Below are 22,348 nucleotides of genomic sequence, written 5' to 3'. Positions count from 1 at the left end.
CCGGGATTCGATCCTGCGACTTCGTGCTCAGCAGCCCAACACCATAGCCACTGAGCAACCACGGCGGGTTCCCGTGCCAACTCCAACTAGATCTTTAAGATGATCACTTATCGTGCTTATCGAAGCTGAGGTCGAGTTTGCCAGGGCGAACGGGTGCAAGTGAACGATGTATGCCGGGCCCGAACTGTGATCACATGTCGTCACCTTGTCATATCTTTTTATAGCTCCACCCCCCCCCCCCCCCTCCGCCATATCTCCTTGTATATAAGCGCGTTCTTTAACAGTATTAAACAGTTGGTGGTTTGTGCTACGTACGTCCACGTCCTGTCCTTCACTTAAAATCGTCAGTGTAAAACTAAGCGCAATATAACCATGAACGTTCACCAACTAGGCCCCTTCATTGCTTTACTAAATACAGAGTTCCTTTCAAAAGATGCATTGCTTCGGCTGGCTTTGTTAAGTTTCAACACATTAGCTAGGACATCATGTATGGGAGTGATGCCCTGCTGCTGAGCTATGGCCATTTCTTGTTTATGCAGTGTCATTACAGTGTTTTCCCTAGCTCAACTCGCAGAAAACAAAGTAGGGCCTCTACTTGATAACCTACTGGCATCGTGAGCACATGGAATCTGTCTATTTTCCTAAATGAACCCATCAGGAACATGCCTACTATGGCATATAATTATTGCTTTAGACCTTGTGAAGTGCATCTGGGGACAAGAGATGCAACAGTGACTGCAGTGTAACGAACGAAAAGACTTAAATTTATTGCTGTCCCCTTACAGGGTGCCGTGAGCATAATTGGTCGGTGTGGCCTAGAGCAGGAACATGGTAGCTGCCGCTCGTGGCATGGCATCAGCTGGATGACATCACGAGGTCTTCCTGCTGGGCCGACAGGGCCTGGGAAATCAGCTCGCTCACGTCCACGTCGGGGAAATTCTGCAAGCAGAGTCACTTCTGGCATGCACACCTTCTTCAACAGTTTTGCCTCATGACTTAGTGATAAAGTCGCACGACCAAGTTGAGATCGAATGGCAACAATGGTGAAGTCAAGACAATCTGCGAGAGCAGATACAAGAGGACAGGACGAGAAAAACAGCAAGAAACATAATGACGTAACCTTAAGAAAGTATTCAAGGTGCACTGCTTTTATAGATTGACGTAATAGTTCTGCGGAAACCCACAAGGTGGAGAGAAGTAATTAATAAAGGTAAAATCAGACATCCACACGTTCATGACAATTGCTACAAAGGAAACCCATATGGGTTCTTTGAAAGAAAAAGCCTTGCGAGGCTTTTTCTTTCGAGGAACTCGTACAGGTTTCCTTTATAGCAATTGCTACAAACGGGTGGATGTCTGATTTTACCTTTATTAATTACTTCTCTCCACCTTGTAGGTTTCGCATAACTATTGCATCAAACTCTTGCCTTTGCTTCGAGTTGACAAATTCGACTTCGCCCTGCCATCTGCTAGCTGCTTGGTTAGCTCATATGGTAGAGCAGCTGCCCCGGAAAGGCGGTGGTCCTGGGTTCGAGTCCCGGACCAGGACGAATTTTTCTTCAACTGTGAAGGCTTTTTCTTTAGAGAAACCCGTATGGGTTTCCTTTGTAGCAATTGCTATGAACAGGTGGATGTCTGACTTTCCCTTTATGCTTTTATAGATTTTTGCAAGTAACAATACTAGCTTTATTAAAACTTCTTTCTGGGCAAATTGGTGCATACTTGACATAAAAATTGTAACAGCGCAAACACAAGCAACCACAAAGTATCAAAGACGAGACACAAGCGCTGTGTCTCGTCTTTGATACTTTGTGGTTGCTTGTGTTTGCGCTGTTACAATTTTTATGTCAAATACTAGCTTTAGTGCCCAGTGGTGATGCTTCTATAGCATTAAAAACTTAAGCAGGTGACAGAAACTGCTCTCTTCATCTCTACATTGACACATGCTTGCTTTACATTTTGCCAGTGATCCCTTTCATTGAGGCACTGTTCTCACTCTTTCGTTCTGGTACGAGACACATTCACTGTATCAAATAACATCACGAGTGCTGTAGCTAAATGAGCATGTGCTGGTGGGCTAGTTGGTTAAGCATGATTACAAAGACGGCGCCGAATAAAACAACACACAAAGAAAGGAGACACGAGACAAGCACGTAGGCTTGTGCTTGTCTCGTGTCTACGTGCTTGTCTCGTGTCTCCTTTCTTCGTGTGTTGTTTTATTCGGCGCCGTCTTTGTAGCTAAATGGACAGGCCCTGCCTAATCCAACTATGTGCGCCGTGAATGCTGTAGTGCATTCTTGAATTGACACGAGCACCATCGGTAGCTGTGGATGTGATCATGACGCATGTATAAATAAGTGTACAGACACACGCAGAGTCACTGGATGAGATAATCCATATACCAGGCATATTTTCTTAGACTGAAAAGGACTTTTAAAATTGCCTATGGCAGACAGCACACTTCTAATCTTTTAACTGTAGTGCTCAAAGAGGTATACATTTTTGTACGCGATAATAGACTTGTGTCTCGTCCTTGTTACTTTGTGGATGCATGTGTTTGCGCTGTTACAATTTTTAGGTCAAGTACGCACCAACTCGCCCAGAAAGAAGTTGTAATGAAGACTAACAAAATCTTGCTAAATACGTTTAAACTAATTACTTTAAGGCACATATTGAAATTTCTAAATTGTACGTGGTGACTTTGCAAGGAGTGTCCTCTTGGGAGGAATTCTGATTATGGCACTGGTTTTGAGATTTGTGCCATCAAACTTGTGATAAAAATGCACTGTTGTTCTACTTTTCTAAACAAAATGCTGTTCTATGCATTTAAACGCAAAAATAACTGGAATGCCGATGTATTTTGTTGCATATTTTGGGAATGAGTATCTGGAAACTGGTCTCATTAGAATTCATTCCAAGTGGATACACCTTGTGAACTCACTGGCTACAATTTGTGAATGCAATATGTGCTGTAATTAGTTGAAAACCTAAGTAGTGAATTTCTTTTAATCGATTATTCATTTAAGGGGCTATAAATCTGAAATCTTTGAAGCCTCAAAAATGCTTTTCAACAAGTATTGTGTCTCCCAGGTACACATTATTGAAAAAAATTTTCCAAGAAGGCCTAGTACAAGCACAGATACTTCGAGTACGGCATTTAACGTTCTCCTGTTCGCCTCTCAGTGTCCTCCGTTCCAAAGGTTCAGCAGTGGCGATACCCCGCCTACGGCGTTACAGTAAGCGGGATCATAACGGCATCTTGCGGTGGCTGTCGTATTTACATTACGCAGCAGACGCAGTTAGGTGCAGCTACACGCAAGGGCACAGCAGGCAGGGCTTGAGTGCATGCCCGCATGCTACAGCATGGCCGTGCTACGTGGTGTGGACAGGCTTTGTCCTGCATGGAGAGTAGGCAAACCTAGATTGCGCACTTTGTAGCGCTCAATATGAAGCTCAATACAAGTACGTTTAACCAAGAGCACCCAGGAGTGAGCGCGCACTGGCGCATGTCCCTTGTAGATGCTAACCACCATTCATTGCCATGTGCGGCAGGCATAGCAAACGTGTGATCTGGGCTTAAGTTTCGCCTAATTTGAGGCTAGTTGAAAGTTCCAGACTAACTGAGATTAGTGAGTGCCATCAGCTACGACACCCAATAAGCAGTGTGGCCAAAATGTCATTCCTACGTGGGCGGGCACGGCCAAGCGTGAGCAGATGATAGTCGGCTCATGCTTCTTGCTGATGTCACCTATTGGCCAACGGCAGCTGTGTATGGGAATATGCTACATATATGATAAAATTTGACAGCCACCGGCAGCCCCGAAAATGGTGGGGAGCGCCCTTTTTTTGAAAGCTTCTGTTGAAAAGAGAGAGTTGAAGAATAAAGGCGACTTCGCGCTCCACTTGCAAGCTTCACAAGCCGCACGAGTGCAAAGTTTGGGCGAGATGTTCACAGCAGAGTATGCTGCCCACGAAATGTGCTTTTTCACCTAGCTTGAGAGGTGGTTCAGGACCCTTTAAAGATTTCTCATGCAAATAATATCTGCTTCTTTCAGCAATCCAGGTTCAAGAATTAGAACCGTGTTATCTGCCACAGGCAATTTTTTTAAAACTTGTCAGTAAAAAAAAAGCACACAGTACAGTTGAACCTCGCAATAACGCAATGAGCAGGGAATACGAAAAAATTCACTTTCGCGGGAATTTCGCTGTGAAATGAGACAGCACAGATAGGTAATGCGTCGCAGAATGAAACTTTACTGTCTAAATTCCATTAGCCTACTTTGGCAAGCTTGCTTGAGGATCTAGAACCGCACTGCCAACAGTACAAAGTATGCTGCATGCGTCGATCAGCAGTGGCAGTACTACCATGGAGCAGTAAACTCTGTCAATGGCTTTCCGAGATACAAACACTTTTGCAAGATTTTGTGTAACTTGGCACCGGAGGCAGAGCAACAGCGCTTGATGCATGCAGCAGCCTTTCTCCAGCGCACGGTGTTGCCTGCAGGCGCCAGCACGTCCGGTGCCGAGCACGAAAGTCTTCATATCTCATATACCTGAAGGCTGCCGATTAAGACTATGGCCCTTTCGCGCGAATCTACGTCCAGCACTGAATCCGCACGTGATGCCTGTCGGGTGGCACCAAAATCAGCCTTCTTGAAGCAAGGGATGCGTATTTCCAGATGATCGCACAATCACGGCCCGATGCGTGGTGTGACGCAATGCACTGTCATGCACACATGCACTCAGTTGGCTCTAATGCCCCCTTTGATAGTATGTACATATAAGAGTGTGTTCCATTCAATAAAGCCTTTTTCTCGAAGCACTTGATTGCGTGCAAACCACATGCTGTCAGAAGTGATCGGACTGCGGCCGATGTACGCAGCCGGTGAAAGAAAAGCGGACGGGTAGCAAGTCAACACGGATGGCTCAAAGGTCTGAACTAGTATGAGAATGGAGAACGGGGAACAGCAACAGCACCAGCAGACCAGCAGACCAGCGCCCCAGTCACCACGCTACTGCCACCACTGAGAGTCCTGGACACCACAGGAGACGTATGGCAAAGTTGGAAGACGTGGCGGCAGGAGTTCGAGCTCTTCGCAACAGCAACGTACTTAAACCAGCAACCCAAAAAGGTACAGGCAGCCACTTTTCACATGACTGTCGGAAAGGACGCGCGCAAGATGTATAGCACTTTTTCTTTTGCACCGGATGAAGACAAGTCAGACGTAGAAGTCCTGAAGCTTAAATTTGAGGCATTTTACAAGTTCACGCTAAACCTAGCCTATTATGAGTTTCGTTTTGGAAAGCGCGACCAAAATGAGGGCGAAAGCTTCAACGACTGGTTAACAGAGCTACGAGTGCTAGCAAAAAGTTGCGAGTTTGGGGAACTCGAAGAGCGTATGCTCAGAAGCCGTATTAGTCTCGGAATAAGAGACAAAAATCTGCAAGAAAAGCTTGTCTCTGTAAATGTTTCATTTGCAAAGTGGGTAGAAATGTGCCACTCGCGAGAATATGGCAAGGAACAGTGCGAAGAAATATAGGCACACCCCAAAAGCCATTACGCTGCCGAGATGAATGCACTATCTGAGGCAAAAGGACGGCTTGCACAAAGTTTGCCAAGGTTCATCAGACTGGCCATGTCATGTCTGCCCAGCAAAAGGACGCACATGCAGAAAATGCGGCGGAAGGAATCACTTCGCCATAGCCTGCAAGAAGATGTCCAAAAAATTTCACCCGAAAGAGCAAAAGTTCGCATCTATTGAAACACAAGACGGTGAAACGCTAGGCGATTTCTGGTTGGAAACAGTATCGCATGCCCGTGGGAAAGACAAAAAGCTGGACGCTGGATGGCTACCGTTCATGTAGAAGGAAATCCAGTTTTTTGCAAGCTGGACACAGGCGCAACCTGCTCAATTATCGCGCGCAGCCAGCTGCAGAAAATGACAAAGAAGCAGACAATCACAAACAAAGTGAATAACATCTTAAGTGAAATAACCACCAAACACCCCAACATGCATGTAATTCTATTTGGAGACTTTAATTTTCCCAATATTGATTGGTCAAGCCGGCCTGTACCAACGGCTACATCAAGGGAATCGAACGAGTTCCTTGAGGTATGCCTCAACTTTAACTTATCTCAAGCACTCACAGAACCAACCCGTGTCACCGATAACTGCCAAAATATTCTAGACCTTGTCTTAACAAGTACGTAATCCTGAGAGCATGTCATCCATCGCGTATCTTCCCGAAATCAGTGACCATAGTCATTCACGTCGACTTCGTAATTAAACCCGTTTTCGCCCCGACTGTTAAAAAGACTATTCGCTTGTATGAAAAGGGCAATTATAAAACAATTAATCATGAACTAACGCAATTTTACCCCAGTTTTGCAAGTGCCTTTCCTTGTCATACCATGGGTGAAAATTGACAAATTTTCAAAGAAAAACTAAACAATTTAATTGGCAAATATATTCCCCAAATTAGAATTCATTCCAATTCAGCCCAACCCTGGTTCAATAAAGCATTGAAGCGATTAGAAAACAAGAAAAAACGTCTTTTCCAAGAAGGTCCGAGCAGCTAAGTCCCGTAACACCCCTGACGCATGGAAAAAATACAAAGCCGCTGAAACTGCCTATCTGGAAGCCATACTTCATGCCAAACGCACATTCTTTTATTCTGATGTGCCGAACATGCTTAAGAACGACCCAAAAAAATTCTGGCAAGTCTTAAGCCCACAGGGCACGCGAACTATTACCCTATCAAATGAATCAGGTGATTCCCTAACCGATGCTGAATGTTCTCACTTGTTTAACACAACCTTTGCATCAGTTTTTACACAAGAAACTGAAATGTCATTTTCTATTCCTCATGCGAACTTTCAATGTACCATGCCACCAATTACATTTTTTCCATCCGGCATTACATCCCTCATAGACAATATCAAACTTTCATCGGCAGCTGATGTGGACGACATTACGTCTAAACTTCTAAAAAACACTAAACATATTTGTGCAGCATATCTCCGTCTTCTATTTTCACAGTCAGTTTCAACAGGCGTGCTGCCTCCAGAGGAGGTACGAATTTGCCTCGACCCTTCTGAGCTGAACAAAGCACTGCTTCGCGAGCGCTATCCAATGCCAACAATGGAAGCACCTTCGATCAGTGACGTGCAGTACTCTACAACTTTGGACGCAGCCTCCAGTTTCTGGCAAATAAAGCTAGAGGAAGAAAGCTCCCAAATCTAGACAATGAGCACTCCCTATGGCCGTTACAGGTTTTTATGCATGCCATTCGGAATCTCGTCCGCACCGGAAATATTTCAGCGTGCCATGCACCAGTTACTAGAAGGCTTCAAAGGCGCAGTGGTTGTCATGCAGGATATTCTAGTGTGGGGCAGAACGAGAAGCGAGCATGACATCAACCTTGTAAATGTCTTGCGACGATGCCAAGAGTACAACCTGAAATTGAACCGGAAGAAATGCCATTTTTTACAGGAATCTGTCTGGTACCTAGGACAGGTTCTGACACGTGACCGGCTGAGTTTGGATCCACAGCGGCTAGAAGACATCTTGCAAGTCCCGACGCCAAGCAACCAGAAGGAGCTGCAGACGCTCCTGGGCATGGTTAATTTTGTCTCTCGCTTTATTCCGAATATGTCAAACCTAACAGCGCCACTTCGAGAACTACTAAAGAAGCATGTCGCGTGGGTTTGGGAAGACCATGAAGAAGCATGCTTCAAGGCTCTACAGGAAGCGCTTGCCACAGCTCCTGTATTAAGCTACTACCAGAAGGGCAAACTGATCAGGCTATTGGTAGACGCCAGCCAGAACGGAATTGGTGCAGTAATTATACAGGATGGGCATCCGCTAGCGTATTCGTCATGTTCGCTGACAGAAATGCAGCAAAGATATGCCCAGATTGAAAAAGAGATGCTGGCAATCGTTCACGGCTGTGAAAGATTTCGTGACTATCTTTGCGGACAGCTTGAAGTTGTAGTAGAATCGGATCACAAGCCAATAGAAATGATATTTAAGAAGCCGCTATGCCAATGCCCTCTACGACTTCAGTGCATGCGCCTCAGCTTACAAAGGTACTCGACAGTCATGAAATACACACCTGGAAAGCAGCTGTTTGTCACTGGTGCTTTATCGCAATTCCCGAGCAAAGCGCTACTGAACGAACAGTGCATGAATTACCATGTGAATACTGTTGCCTGTCTTCAGGTTTCAGATAGTCGGCTGAGCCAAGTACTCCAAGAGACCGATGAGGACCCAGTGATGGTGCAACTTCGCCAGTATGCTAGCACGCAGTGGCCGGACAGCAAAGCTGATATCAGTGGCAAACTACGTTGCTACTGGAGCTTCCGTGACGAGCTGCATAACATACTCAAGACGGTCTCATGTTCCAGAGCAACCGCCTCATGATTCCTGTCAAGACGCGTAGAGAAGTACTCGCTTGTCTTCATGCCGCGCATGGAGGAGCAGACAAGATGACGGCAGTGCCCGAACTGTGCTCTTTTGGCCTTCTATAAACAGTGATATAGAAGAAGTTGCCCGACGCTGCGAGACCTGCCAGAAACACAAGCCACGAAATCGATGCTTGCCAATGGCAAATGATGAAATTCCAAGACTACCTTGGGAAGTTGTAGGAGCCGACATTTGCTATCACAATGGCATAGAGTACTTGGTGGTTGTTGACTTTTATTCTTTCTTTTTCGAACTAAGGCCCGTACAGACAACAGCTGACAAGGTGATTGCTGCTTGCGCCGACATATTCGCTACACACGGCTTCCCGCAGCGAATATGCACCGACAATGGGCCACCATTCAGCAGTCAGAACTTCCATGATTTTGTCGCCACATCCGTTTCAGTCCTTATTACCCCCGTTCAAACGGAATGGCTGAACGTGCTGTTCAAGAAGCCAAGAAACTACTGAAGAGGTATCGGTATGGTACAATGGATTTTTGTGCTGCACTGGTTGAGTGGAGAAATACACCTCGCGATTCCTACTTGGGGTCTCCGATGCAGAGACTGATGGGCCGACAGGCGAGGACACTGCTACCAGTCACAGAAAGCCACCTGCGACCGCAAACCATACCCCCTCATGACGTGCAACGGTGGCTCCACGACATCAGGAGTAAACGTTCCGTCTACAACTGAGGCACAAGGCCTCTGCCTTGTGCCTCAGTTGTAGAAGGAACGCCGAGGCCCACATTACACACTGCCCTAGGTGTGCAAAAACCATCGTCACATATTGGTGGCAATATGCTGCCACTTCAAATGGGCGATCAACAAACAAGATGACGGCCATGATGTGTTCCCGGCGCGATCGCCATCCTGATGGCATGCCATCAAAATCCTTGTCCCCTGCTACAGTTGTCAAGCCTGCCAACAGCCCGAGAGCCTACATTATCGCAACCGAAGATGGGCTGCAGTTGCAGCGCACCAGAGAACACCTCCGTCTGGCACCCACTCCTGTGGCAGACTCATTGGCGCCCACCCAAGAACATAGACTCACGGTGGGAACCACGGAGCCACAACTGCGTAGAAGCGAACGCAACTGCCAACCACCACAAAGATACCTGATGCCAGAACTTGAGTGATTTTGATTTAATAAAAAAAAAGGAAGATGTGACGCAATGCACTATCATGCACACGCGCACTCAGTTGGCTTTTGATAGTATGTATATATAAGAGTGTGTTCCGTTCAATAAAGCCCTTTTCTTGACGCACTTCATTGCGTGCAAACCACACGTGGCACTCCATGCTGCGACCGCCACCTCAAGTGTCAAACAATTCAACGTCAGTGGGACACGGATTTCCTTGTTTTTGCTACATTTTTCTTGCCGAGGCCCACATTACACACTGCCCTAGGTGTGCAAAAACCATCGTCACATATTGGTGGCAACATGCTGCCACTTCAAATGGGCGATCAACAAACAAGATGACGGCCATGATGTGTTCCCGGCGCGATCGCTTCCGGCGCTTGGTTGTTTTCTGTAAACAAAAGTGGCGGTACCAATGCAAGTGCAATCTAGTGTTATTTTACATAACTTTAATGCAAAGCAATCACATTTGAACACATTTCGAAGCCTGTTAGCCTTGCGAGAGTAGGTAATATGCGGGGTTACGCTCCAGCAAATTTTGTTGATGCGGGATTGTAGTACAGCGACATTTCGTTGTCGAGGGGTATGAAATGCATTCCATCCTATGGGCATTCACCAGGAATAGGAAAATATTAAGTTGTCGCGAGAATTTCATAGTCGTGGGATTTCATTATCAAGGGTTTTGACTATACTATATGCATTCAATGGAATCCTATGGTCCACAGTGCCCAATACCGCAGTGGTTACATGACAAACACCACAGAAAATATAAAAATGTTAATTTTACGGTCACTTTCATAACAGTGTGGCAGTTCTTATATGCCAGCACAAGAAAGTTGAAATAAGCCCAGCCTCAGCTGTTTCAAGTGATATATTGTCTATAGAGGCAATTGTCATGTGGCTTATGGCTTCAGAACTGAGGAATTATTCCTGCAAAAAGAGATAAATACCGTATTTATTCGAATCTAGGCCAATAGTTTTTTTTCAGATAATCATGTTCCAAACTCTAGGGTCGGCTTAGATTCGAGGATTTTAAAGAATGTGCCAGTTTTTCATTGAAACTGCTAAATATGGTGCATAGCTAGCGCCATCTAGAAAAGTCAGTATCGCAGCCGCTACTAGCCGTGCCAGTAGCCAACCGTACACAAGCGAGGTCGCCATTTTGACTTGCGTCATGTCGGCCATATTGGTGTGCCGCGTGGTGTTATCGCGATGGCACCAAGCAGGAGATGCCACTACAGTGCCGCTTTCAAGCGAAAAGTTGTGATAGTCGCAGAGGCATCGTCGAACCTTCAAGCCGGGCAGGACTTCGGCGTCGACGAGAAAAACGTCCGTCAATGACAGCAGCTTTTTGCGTGCGCCACAACGAGGATGGCATATAGCGGACCAAAGAAAGGCCGTCACCAGGAAGTGGAGACAGTTTTGGCCGACTTTGTTCACACGCAGAGAGCAGCTGCCCTTCCAGTGACAACAGAAGTGCTCCACGCGAAAGCTAGAGACTTTCGAGGGAACGAGGCCTAACGCCAAAGGATTTCAAAGCCAGCCGGAGCTGGCTTCAGAAATTCATGAAGCACTTTGGCTTCAGCCTCCAAAGTCGCACTTCAATCACCCAGAAGCTGCCAAGCGATTTTGAAGAAAAGCTGATAGCTTTCAGCGGTACGTGCTGCGAAAGAGAGAAGCAGCAGGCTACAACCTTGGGCAAATCGACCACGCGGACCAGGCGGCTGTGTATTTTGATGTGCCAGTGGCATATGTAAATGAAAAGGGTGCCAAGGAGGTGAAGGTGCGCTCCGTGGGCAACGAGAAGCAGCACGCAACTGTGATGCTGTGCTGCACAGCTAATGGACATAAACTCCCTCCTTATATGATATTGTTACGTAGGAAGACGCAGACGAAAAGTTATATACAAGTATATTCACAAGGAAATACGCTGCACTTGGTCAAGAGGCAACAGCCCGTGCTAGCCTCTAATCGTCGTCGTCGTTTTCACACTGCTCACCTCTTTGTGATCGCAAATACTGTTCCGTAGCACTACCCCCGGTGGCAAAGGCGCCGTCCCGGAGCGACTAAAGGCCTGACTCGGAAGCAGTGTAGTAGGCCTTGAGCCTACTGACGTGCACGACATCACTAGATGCCACAGTAGAGGACGAGGTTGAACGCACAGGAGCAATTTCGTACGTCACAGGCGTCACCTGGCGCAGCACACAGTAGGGCCCTGTGTATCGCGAAAGAAGCTTTTCTGAAAGTCTGACGTGTGATGAGAGGGCAACCACAGGAGCACAAGCGCACCAGGCGAAAACTGTACGTCACAGTGACGGGCGTTGTACTGACACTTCTGAGTGGTTTGCGAGGCCGTGAGTCGAGTACGGGCAAGCTGGCGTGCATGGTCGGCGATGGCAATGGCGTCGCGCGCATACTTGCTTGTTGAGATCGCAGCAGGAAGAAGTGCCGCGTCTAGGGGCAAGGCCGGTTCGCAACCGTACAGTAGATAAAATGGAGAAAATCCGGTGGTGTCGTGCCGGGAAGAATTATAAGCAAATGTGACGTAAGGAAGGGCAATGTCCCAGTCGTGGTGGTCCTTGGAAACGTACTTGGACAGCATATCGGTAACAGTACGGCTTAACCGCTCTGTCAGGCCATTGGTTTGAGGATGGTTTGAGGCAGTCAGCTTGTGTTGAATGGAGCAGGAACGCACAATGTCGGCGATAACTTTCGAGAGGAAGTTACGACCATGGTCAGTAAGCAGCTGTCGTGGGGCGCCATGAAGCAAGATAATGTCACACAAGAGAAAGTCCGCGAGGACAGTGGCGCAACTGGTAGGGAGAGCCCACGTGAGAGCTTATCGGGTGGCATAATCAGTTGCGATGGCTACTCATTTGTTCCCAGAGAACGACGTGGGAAAGGGACTGAGGAGGTCCAATCCAACACGAAAGAACGGTTCCAGAGGAATGTTGATCGGCTGGAGATGACCAGCGGTAGCACCTGAGGTGTTTTCCGACGCTAGCAGGGATCACAGGCAGCAACATAGCGTCGGACGGAGCGAGCGAGACCAGGCCAATAGAAGCAGCGGCGGACGCAGTCGTACGTGCGGGTTACCCCAAGATGCCCTGCAGTGGGTGCGTCATGCATCTCAAAGAGCACAGTCTGTCGTAGATGTTTTGGCACGACAAGAAGAAGATCAGAGCCGTCAGGAAAGAAGTTCCTTCGGTACAGAATGCTGCCCTGGAGGACATATCGGTGAACGGATGCGTTGGTAGGTGTAGAGCACAAACGCCCGATGAGTGCTTGCAGCGACAGGTCTTGGTACTGCTCATCAGCGATGTTAGCGAAGGGAGACACAGAGAAAATGCTGTTGGCGGTACTACTGTCGGCGGCGTCAGGCTCGTCGACCGGGTAGTGAGACAGGCAGTCAGCGTCCTTGAGTAGTCGGCCAGATTTGTAGATGACAGAATACGAATATTCTTGGAGGCGTAAGTCCAGCGACCAAGTCTTCCTGTCGGATCTTTCAGGGAGCATAACCAGCAAACCGCGTGATGGTCTGTGACAACGGAAAAGGGTCGGCCATATAAGTATGGGCGGAACTTCGCAACCGCCCAAACAAGGGCCAGACACTCACGCTCAGTGATGGAATAGTTGCACTCGGAGGGTGACAGGAGCCTGCTGGCGTAAGCGATAACACGGTCGTTGCCGCGCTGGCGTTGTGCCAGGACTGCGCCAATTCCGTGACCGCTGGCATCAGTACGGACTTCGGTAGGCGCAGAAGGATCGAAATGGGCCAGAACGGGAGACGTTGCGAGCAGGTCGATTAGATGCAAGAATGGAGAGGCCTCGTTATCGCCCCACTGGAAAGGGGAGTCTTTTTTCAAAAGCTCGGTTAGTGGTCGTGCTATGGCGGCGAAATTTTTCACGAAAAGGCGGAAGTACGAACAAAGGCCGACGAAGCTGCGCACATCCTTGACACACTTCGGAACAGGGAAGTGCGTAACAGCATGGATCTTGCCTGGGTCCGGCTGCACTCCGTTCGCGTCAACGAGATGCCCAAGGACGGTAATCTGGCGACGGCCGAATTGGCACTTCGATGCGTTCAGTTGCAGACCGGCTCGACGAAAAATGTCCAGGACTGCTGAGAGGCGCTCGAGGCGCATAATGAACATTGGGGAGAATACTATCACGTCGTCCAAGTAGCACAGGCACGTGGACCATTTGAAACCGTGAAGAAGAGAGTCCATCATGCGTTCAAAAGTGGCAGGAGCATTACATAGACCGAACGGAATCACTTTGAACTGATAAAGACCGTCGGGTGTTACAAAAGCAGTCTTCTCGCGGTCGAGATTGTCCACGGCAATCTGCCAGTAGCCAGAGCGAAGGTCAATAGAGACGAAATAGCGAGCACCGTGGAGGCAGTCACAGGTGTCATTAATCCGAGGTAAGGGATACACATGGTTTTTGGTAACCCTGTTAAGGTGCCGATAATCCACGTAAAAGTGCCATGAGCCATCCTTCTTTTTTTACCCGTACAACAGGTGACGCCCCTGGACTACATGACGGTTCAATAATGTTCTTGGCAAGCATTCTGCAAACTTTGGCATGAATAACTTGACGCTCAGCCAGTGACACTCAATACGGGCGGCGATGAATAGGAGGGGCATCGCCGGTATTAATGCGATGTTTAACAGCTGTAGTTTGGGCCAAAGGACGATTGTTAAAGTAAAAAATATCGTGGTAGGAAAACATAACATGGTAGAGCTCACGAGCGCGCTCAGACGGCATGTCGGGTGCAATCATTTTCTGTAAGTCGGCAATGGTACAAGTTGCCGACTACGATGGTAGAGGAGGATTGGCTGAATTGTCGTCTACTGCAATAGATGCTACTGAGTGATCCTCGAATGAACGAAGCTGGGCCAGAGACATCCCGCATGGCAGCACTTGTGTCGTCAAGCCAAAATTGACCACTGGCAGGCAGACGCAATTCACTGTAATAGATGAAACTGTATGAGGTACTGTGATCCCGTGTGCAAGGAGGAAGTCTTGCATAGGAGCCGCGACGTAGTGACCATAGGGAACTGGTGGGGATGACACTAAGCCAACGTAAGTCAGTGCCGAAGGTGGCAAGCAAACGAAGTTGACGGAACTGAGGCGACTGGGGATGGTTCAGCTGGATCCAGAACAGGCAGGTCAAGGCGGAGAGTACTGGTGAAACAATCGATGAGGGCAGAATGTGCAGAGAGGAAGTCTAAGCCGAGGATGATGTCGTGGGCACAGTGGACGATGACTGTGAATAGCACGATAGTGGAGTGATAGGCGAAGGAGACACGGGCGGCACACATACCAATTACGGGGGCTGTTCCGCCATCGGCGACACGGACAACAGGCGTCGTGGCGGGTGTGATTATTTTCTTCAGCCGGTTACGAAGGTCAGCGCTCATTACCGACAAATACGCCCCAGTGTCTATAAGAGCAGACACAGAAACACCGTTGACTTGCACGTCAAGAAGGTTCAAATGAGTGGGCAACATGAGTAGAGGATTTGGCGGCGTAGGAAGCACTGCAGCGTCACTTCGAGGGGCTGCATCGTCTAGTTTTCCGGCTGGGAGCGGCGTCCGAAGGGAGTCGGTGAATAGAGCGACGGGGCTGGGGAGAGCGAGATTGTTGTCGTTGGGGCGAAGGCAAACGAGAATAGGGGCATTTCGGCGCAGGAGAATCAGTGGCGGCATTATCGGAGCGTGCGGCATAGCGACGAGAGGGCCACCTGGAGGGCGAAAGTAGGCAGTATAAGTAGACCGGGTCGGGGAACTCCAGCGACTGCGACAGTGCCGAGAAATGTGCCTGATTTGATGGCAGTGAAAACTGCCATTAATGGGAGTGTGCCATTCAGATGGGTTGCGGAAACGTGGTGGGTAAGAAGATGCGGGACGGGGCGGAATCGAAGAAGCCGGGTGGGTATTAGGGCGATGGGCCGAGTAGATGGTGTTAAGACCCATGTTTGGGAACTCCTGGCGGACAACTGCCTGGATCAGAAAAACCGTGACTGCAGGTGCACTGGTGGGGCTGGAGTCGAAGGCAGCTGGATATGCGGCCTCGATCTCATGCCGGACGATCCTGGTAACATCGCCAGTGTTGTTGGGATGAAGAGCATCGGCACAGGAAGATGTTGCTGGGGTGTTGGGCAGACAGGCAAAATGCTGGTCGATACGTCGGCTTTTAGCGAGTTCCAGGCGGCGGCACTCTTTTATAACTGCATCCACCTTCACCACGTTGTTGAAAACAAGGAAGTTGAAGGCGTCATCGGCAATGTCTTTGAGGATGTGGGATACCTTGTCTGACTCAGTCATGTGTGCGTCAACTTTGCGGCACAGAGCCAAGACGTCCTGAATGTACGTGACGTAGGGCTCTGTTGACGTCTGCACACGGCCGGAAAGCGCCTTCTGCGCGGAAAGTTGGTGACCGTAGGGGTTGCCGAACAAGTCTCGAAGCTGTGTCTTAAGTGAATCCCAACTGGTGAGCTCATCTTCGTGCATGCGATACCAAACTCTAGGTGTGCCACCGAGGTAAAAGACTACGTTGGCGAGCATGATAGTAGAGTCCCACCGGTTACTGCGGCTGACGTGTCCATACAGGCTGATCCAGTCCTCGACGTCTTCCCTATCTTTGCCTGAGAATACGCCAAGATCCCGGGAAGCGGGATGAGTGATGTAGGTCGTCGAAGTGGCAGCAGGTGTTGGAGCCAGTGGAGTCGCCGGGAGCCATGAAGGAAGGCTTGATGTACCGTCCACTGCGAAGCTCCATGACGAGGTACAGGGAACGTCCACCTCCACCAGATATGTTACGTAAGAAGACGCAGACAAAAAGCTATATACAAGTATATTTACAAGCAAATACGCTGCACTTGGCCAAGAGGCAAGAGCCCGCGCTAGCCTCTAATTGTCGTCGTCGTCTTCACACTGCTCGCCTCTTTGTGATCGCAAATACTGTTCCGTAGCAATATTTAAAAGGCAAACACTGCGTGCTCGAGAAACTTTCCCAAGAAATGTCATTGTGCGGGCAAATGAGAATGGGTGGATGACGGGTGCGATGGTGGAAGAGTGGGTTAAGATTGTGCGGCGACAGTGTCCAGGAGCCCTTTTGACAAAGAACTCGCTCCTTGTCGTCGACTCTTACCGTGGGCACTTGACCGACAACGTGAAGGCTGCACTCACCCAAGTGAACACGGACCTCACGGTCATACTGGGCGGCATGACGGGCCAGTTGCAACCACTGGATGTCTGCATCAACAAACCTTTCAAGGATCGTCTGTGGAAATATTACACGGACTGGTTGACTGACGAAGACCCCATGCTAACGGCAACGGCCCACATCAAACGTGCATCGCTATCGCAGCTGGAGGGCTGGGTAGCTGCAGCGTGGGATGACATCCCAGGTACTTTTGATCGTGCGCGCCTTTAACCCTTTCGCAGTCACGGACGTACCGGTACGTCATCGCACTTCCCCGCCACAGTGTTACTGACGTACCGATATGTTCTCTATCGCGTGTTCAAAATTTCGCGCCTGAGCACAAAGCTGGCGCTCCCGGACGTGGCCACGCCATCTGTTCACTCTTCCTACAAGTTCGTATTTTCGCCCAGACCTGTGTTGATACATGTATTGAAGAGTACGGTGCGACTGCCATGCCCTCCTCTCTTTTTGCTGAGTGGCGCGGTGGCTCCGCGTTCGTTAGATCATGCGTCGCGCGCGTGTGGTCATGGGTTCAAGGGTTGTTCTGCCATCTCCGCCGGTTTGAAGGTTTTTATTTTTCCTCTGTTGGTGCGTCTGCTACGGCGCGTCAAGTTCAGGCGCACGCGTCGCCGTTGCCTCTCCGAAAAGGGTGACTCGATTGCTGCTTTCGCTCTCTTGCCGCACCCTCGCTTCCGACTTGCAGCAGTAAACGTAAAGCCCTTCGAACTTTGTTTTAGCCTTTTTCCATCTCCCTCTTCTTGATCACGCAACGTCCCATTTATCTCCGTTGCGCGGGCGACTGAAAGCGCATCCTCCCTGCGCACGGTTACTTTCGGATAGCTGAGCGGCGCGAGACCTTCGTCTGTTCATTGGAGCGGTGGCTCTTACGATTCAGAATACGAGCCGAGCTCGGATTTGGACTCGGACAGCGTCTAACGCGACGAAGAGATGAGTTCCGCATCGTCAGATTCGGATGTTGAACGGATGTTATAGTCAGGCTGATGATGATGATGATGTTTAGTAATAACAGCTGCAGAACATTGAAATGTGCATATTGCATTGACTATGTTATTTGTATACCAATCATAATCAAAAATAAATTGCTATGTTCATTCGCTGTTATGCTCGTTCCCTGAAACCAAGCCGACACTGGGGGTGCGTCACGGCCAGGAAGGTCCGACAGCGAAAGGGTTAAAAAGTGCAGCATATTTAATGCGCTTGACGGTACCGAAGATATTGCACTGTTTGAAGGTGACAGTGACAAGGAACACAGCGACGAGTCTAGCAGCGACGATGACGTTGAATGAGTTCTGCACGTTCAGATTCAATAAATGCTGTTTGGATTTTGTGAACGCTGTCCTCGCTTGTTTTGTTCGGCCTACATTCAAGGTAATATATTTCTTTTTTGTTGGCTTCGGACTTTAGGGGGTCGGCTTAAAATTGGGGTCGGCCTAGATTCGAGTAAATACGGTAGTTTAGATATGTTCCTTCTGTCTTTTTTCACTATCCACACCAAGTTCTAAAAAATATATATATAATAATTTCACATGTGACTGCCCTGTTCCTCTCACAGCATGCTGACACTTCTTCATGGTACAACAAGTTGACAGCATTTTGCCAGCTCACACAGGGACCATAAAACACTAGTAGTTTTGCACACTTGCAAATGAACGAAAACGTTCGTGAGCACCACCATGCAAATGAAGGCCATAGCTCTGACCACTGTTTCGCCTTTACACTAACTGACACGAAGGCCCTCAGCGCCACTTTTCAACAGATTTTTTGCATTATAGCAAACCCTGAAGATGAATGCAAACACTAATGGACATCTTTTTAAACAAAAAGCAAGGTGTATTTAATAATAGACAAGTTATACATACTAATCTCTGATCAGATAAGAAGACAGCAATGTTAGTTTCATCTGATTTTTGCATGCGCTGATTTAAACTGCTAATGTATAGTGTTTGAAACACGATCCTTTTATTATTTTATCATGTCCTCATGACAGGTGTTGGTTGGGTGTCGGTCTCTTTAGAAAACATTTAGTGAACATTCTTGCCATTACGAGTTAACAAATGGACCTCATACACCTCATACTTCACAGGCACCAATGATACCACTGGACCCTGCGAAGGACTGCCTACCTGAAGTAGTTTGATGATGGAAGGAAAGTCACCCATCATGAGCTTGTCCCGCAACTTCCTGTTAAAGAAACAAATAGAACTGCTAAAACGAAAGGCGAAGCATCATTTTTGCACTTGGAATACCTCGGGAAATCATAGCCATTTTTTTTCACTTATGTGCCTGTTAACTCAATAGCAACTCCACTGAACATGTGTGTTAGGTAGGGGCTCTAAAAATTTCTGGCCTTGAAAAACCCTACCTGCCTTCCCACAGTGCTTCTCCACAGGTTCATTCAATTCGCTCTGCACCTTGTGAACTAGTTCATTGCAGTGCAGTGCCAGTGCCCTGTTCATGCAGAACTGACTCGGCACTTCCTGCATGAGCCCTGCACTACCTCTCCCACAAGTACAGGGAATGCTGCACGAAGCCTGCACCAAGTGAAATGAATGGCGACGTGCAGACGAAGTCGTGTTGCACTGTTGAAAGGAATAGCAATGTACAGCACCTTCTGAACTACAGTTGAAACTCTATTTAATGAAGTGATGACCATGCTCAAATTATTTTGTTGAATCGGGAAGCTTGTAAAATCGTGAAAGGAATTTTTCGGTCCTTGGCAATCTAAAATTGTAACGTAGTCATGCAATGGCTACCACGGCATTGTATTTGCCACTAATCCAGCCATGTGTCGCAAAAACCATGAAATAACAAAAGTAACTACCGCCCACCGAAGCAGTGGTGAGTCTGCTGTTCTGTGTGTGGGCACGGTGTGCAGCTCGTCAAAATAAAGCTGGGGATGTGACCATGGTGCCGAGATGCTTTAACCCGATAGCTTTGGAGCGCATGCTCGAAGAAGCGTCTGTGTCCAAATTAGAAAGAAATCCCCGCTTTTTTTACTCATTTGTTTCAGGAAAAACTTAAATAAATTGAGTTCAGCCAAGTTTGGTTCGTTAATTCGGGCTGATGATAACAATGAACCCTATCGGTACCTGCCGGGGAATGTAAATTTCTTTGTTAGATTGGGAACATTGTAAAATCTGGTTTCGTTAGATCAAGTTTTAACTGTAGTACAAGAAGTGCAGGTAAATTCAGTGGACCTCATGGCCTCATGATGAATATTACACCTAAACTCAGTGGCTACATACTGTAGATTATATACAAAAAACAAAAAACAAACACTGAACAAATAACTACCATTTAATCTATGTAATCAGTGCATGGCTAAATGCAATTTTTTAGTCATAGCGTGGCGTTACTTGTTAATTGCAGCTCGAAATGGCATTATGCAAATTTTAAGTGCTATTGAGGTTCCTGTATGTTAAAAGTGACAATAATTCAGCATGCCCTCACAACCATCTTGTTGGTATCATGAGGTGCATGAATGGGTTTAAATTAAGGCTGTTCAAATTGTGAAATTTGCAAATTGAACCAAATAAATATAGCCGAGAAAAATTAACTTTGAATATAGAATATTTTTTCCTTTCTATACAATGCAGACTACGAAGTTTGCGTAGAGCTCATTTTGTGAACGTTGTGACATCATGGTGCATCTACCTCTTTAGTACCGAAAACCAAACTAGTGCTTAGAAAATTGTATTATAGTAAATTATTCAGGGCACTCGAGATTGCCAGTATTTTTCTAAATGTTTAGGGGATCTGGACAGACATGTGCATGCATGCACACACAAGATTGTACAGATCCCATCCACTATGACAATCAATGTTATGCGAAGCATGTTGCGGGCACCTGGCTATACAGCAGTGCTAGGGGTTTTGCAAACTGTAGCCAGGTGAACCAACATGCGTGTGTAAATTGAGTGTTGTGTGTTTGGTCGTGTGTGGACACGACCATTTCAAGAGAACGTCACACGTATCGTTCGCCGTGAGATTGAAGCGGCGAGTCCTGCCCCCCTTCATCCACAACTCCCTTCATTCACGACTCCCTGACGGTACCTTTAACCGCGCGGCCCCCACAATTTCCGTTATTCAAGCAGTTGTGGGGCAAGAAATTGCAAACCTTGGCATCCCTACCGCCTGCTCTGTCTCCCGACCTAATTCGGCACCCATTCCCATGTCCACAACCTGTAATGACCAGTATTTCGCTCCCAGACCATGCAATCCTGCTGAATGGCGAACCCCCGACGACAAACCGATCTGCTTCCGCTGCCACCATGTTGGTCATGTATTCCGCCACTGCTGCACCACCTGGATGCCGCTGTACTGGAGCTCATTCCCTGCTCCTTGCCCATATGCTGACGCTCCCAGTTACACACCTCGCCGTCTGTACCCTACTTCTGAAGCCCCTGACAGCCGCTCCTCTGTGCGATAGCCATCGCCTCAACGCCATCGCTCCCCGTCACCCCAACCTCGCCGCTTTTCCTCGCCAAACCGACGGACGGAAAACTAGGCCATGCAGCTCTTGGAGGTAGCGCTGCATCACGTTCGTCCTGTCCAAATCCTCCGTTAACGCTCCTCACCAACACGAACCTAATTGAAGTAGACGTAGATGGTGTTCCGTTGACGGCATTAATTGATACTGGAGCCGAAGTGTCCATAATGAGTGCTAACCTATGTCGTTGTTTCAAAAAGTTCTTACGCCTGGCAGCACTCGAGCCGTACGCGTCGCCAATGATGCCACTGTTGCCGTCAGGGGTATGTGCACTGCTCGCTTGGAATTGCTGGCCGCCAAGTTCCAGTCCTGTTCACCGTGATGACCAGCTGCCCACATGACCGAATCTTTGGGCTCGACTTTCTGACAACACATTCTGCCCTCATTGGCTATTCCATCGGTACGCTGTGCCTTGAGCTTCCTCTTCTTTCAGATGTTCGCCCCGAACAACTGAACAACCTGTGCACTACAGCGTTTGTTTGCTTACCTCCAAAAGCCCTAACCTTCCTCGAATTGGCCTTAACGGCAACAGTGCCTGATGGCGACTATGTCGTCGCACCCATTCGTGATGTCCTCCAGGCGGGCGACATCTCTGTGCCACACTCCGTCGTAACCCTTGCCGCTAATCAGATGTGTCTCCCCATTATCAGTTTTGGTTTGACGAAGCAAGTGTTACCTGAAGGCATAGCGGTGGCCACGCTCCGGTCAGTGACAGACGACCACATCACTGTTTTTGCAGCCGACGCATCTCCAGATCCTCTTGATTACTTGCACGATGCCTTGAACCTCGACAGCCCATTACGTCCCATGGTCGCTCTAGACCTCGCACCTGACCAAGCAGCTGCCCTATATCGCCTTTTGCTTTCCTACCGCGACACATTTGACACTGACAATCGACCACTTGGTCAGACGTCCCTTGTTAAGCATCGGATAAACACTGGTGATGCTGTTCCCATTCACCGCCGACCGTATTGCGTGTCCACAGCAGAGCGGCAAGTTATTCAGCAGGAAGTAAACAAGAT

At 48.1% G+C, this 22,348-nt stretch overlaps 1 protein-coding gene across 8 annotated transcripts in view; it reads right to left on the bottom strand.

Annotated features, from left to right (window-relative positions):
- Window positions 1-743: 743 nt before the first annotated feature.
- The window catches only part of LOC126518636 (TBC1 domain family member 13), a 130,265-nt gene continuing 108,660 nt past the window's right edge, over window positions 744-22,348 (bottom strand). For 5 of the 8 annotated variants that reach the window (XM_055064879.1, XM_055064882.1, XM_055064884.1 and 2 more), the window contains 3 exons: window positions 18,961-19,018; window positions 3,282-3,397; window positions 744-939 (listed from right to left, as the gene is read on the bottom strand). In XM_055064879.1, coding sequence (XP_054920854.1) covers window positions 918-939; window positions 3,282-3,397; window positions 18,961-19,018 — 196 coding nt within the window. In that variant the 3' untranslated portion in view covers window positions 744-917. The remainder of the gene's footprint in view (window positions 940-3,281; window positions 3,398-18,960; window positions 19,019-22,348) is intronic. The other 3 variants (XM_055064881.1, XM_055064883.1, XM_050168419.3) reach the window with 1 other exon arrangement.

Source organism: Dermacentor andersoni, chromosome 1 (assembly GCF_023375885.2).
Source record: "Dermacentor andersoni chromosome 1, qqDerAnde1_hic_scaffold, whole genome shotgun sequence".
Lineage (NCBI taxonomy): Eukaryota > Metazoa > Arthropoda > Arachnida > Ixodida > Ixodidae > Dermacentor > Dermacentor andersoni.
Note: the sequence above shows the minus strand (reverse complement) of the source record. Positions and strands in the feature narration are given on the sequence as shown.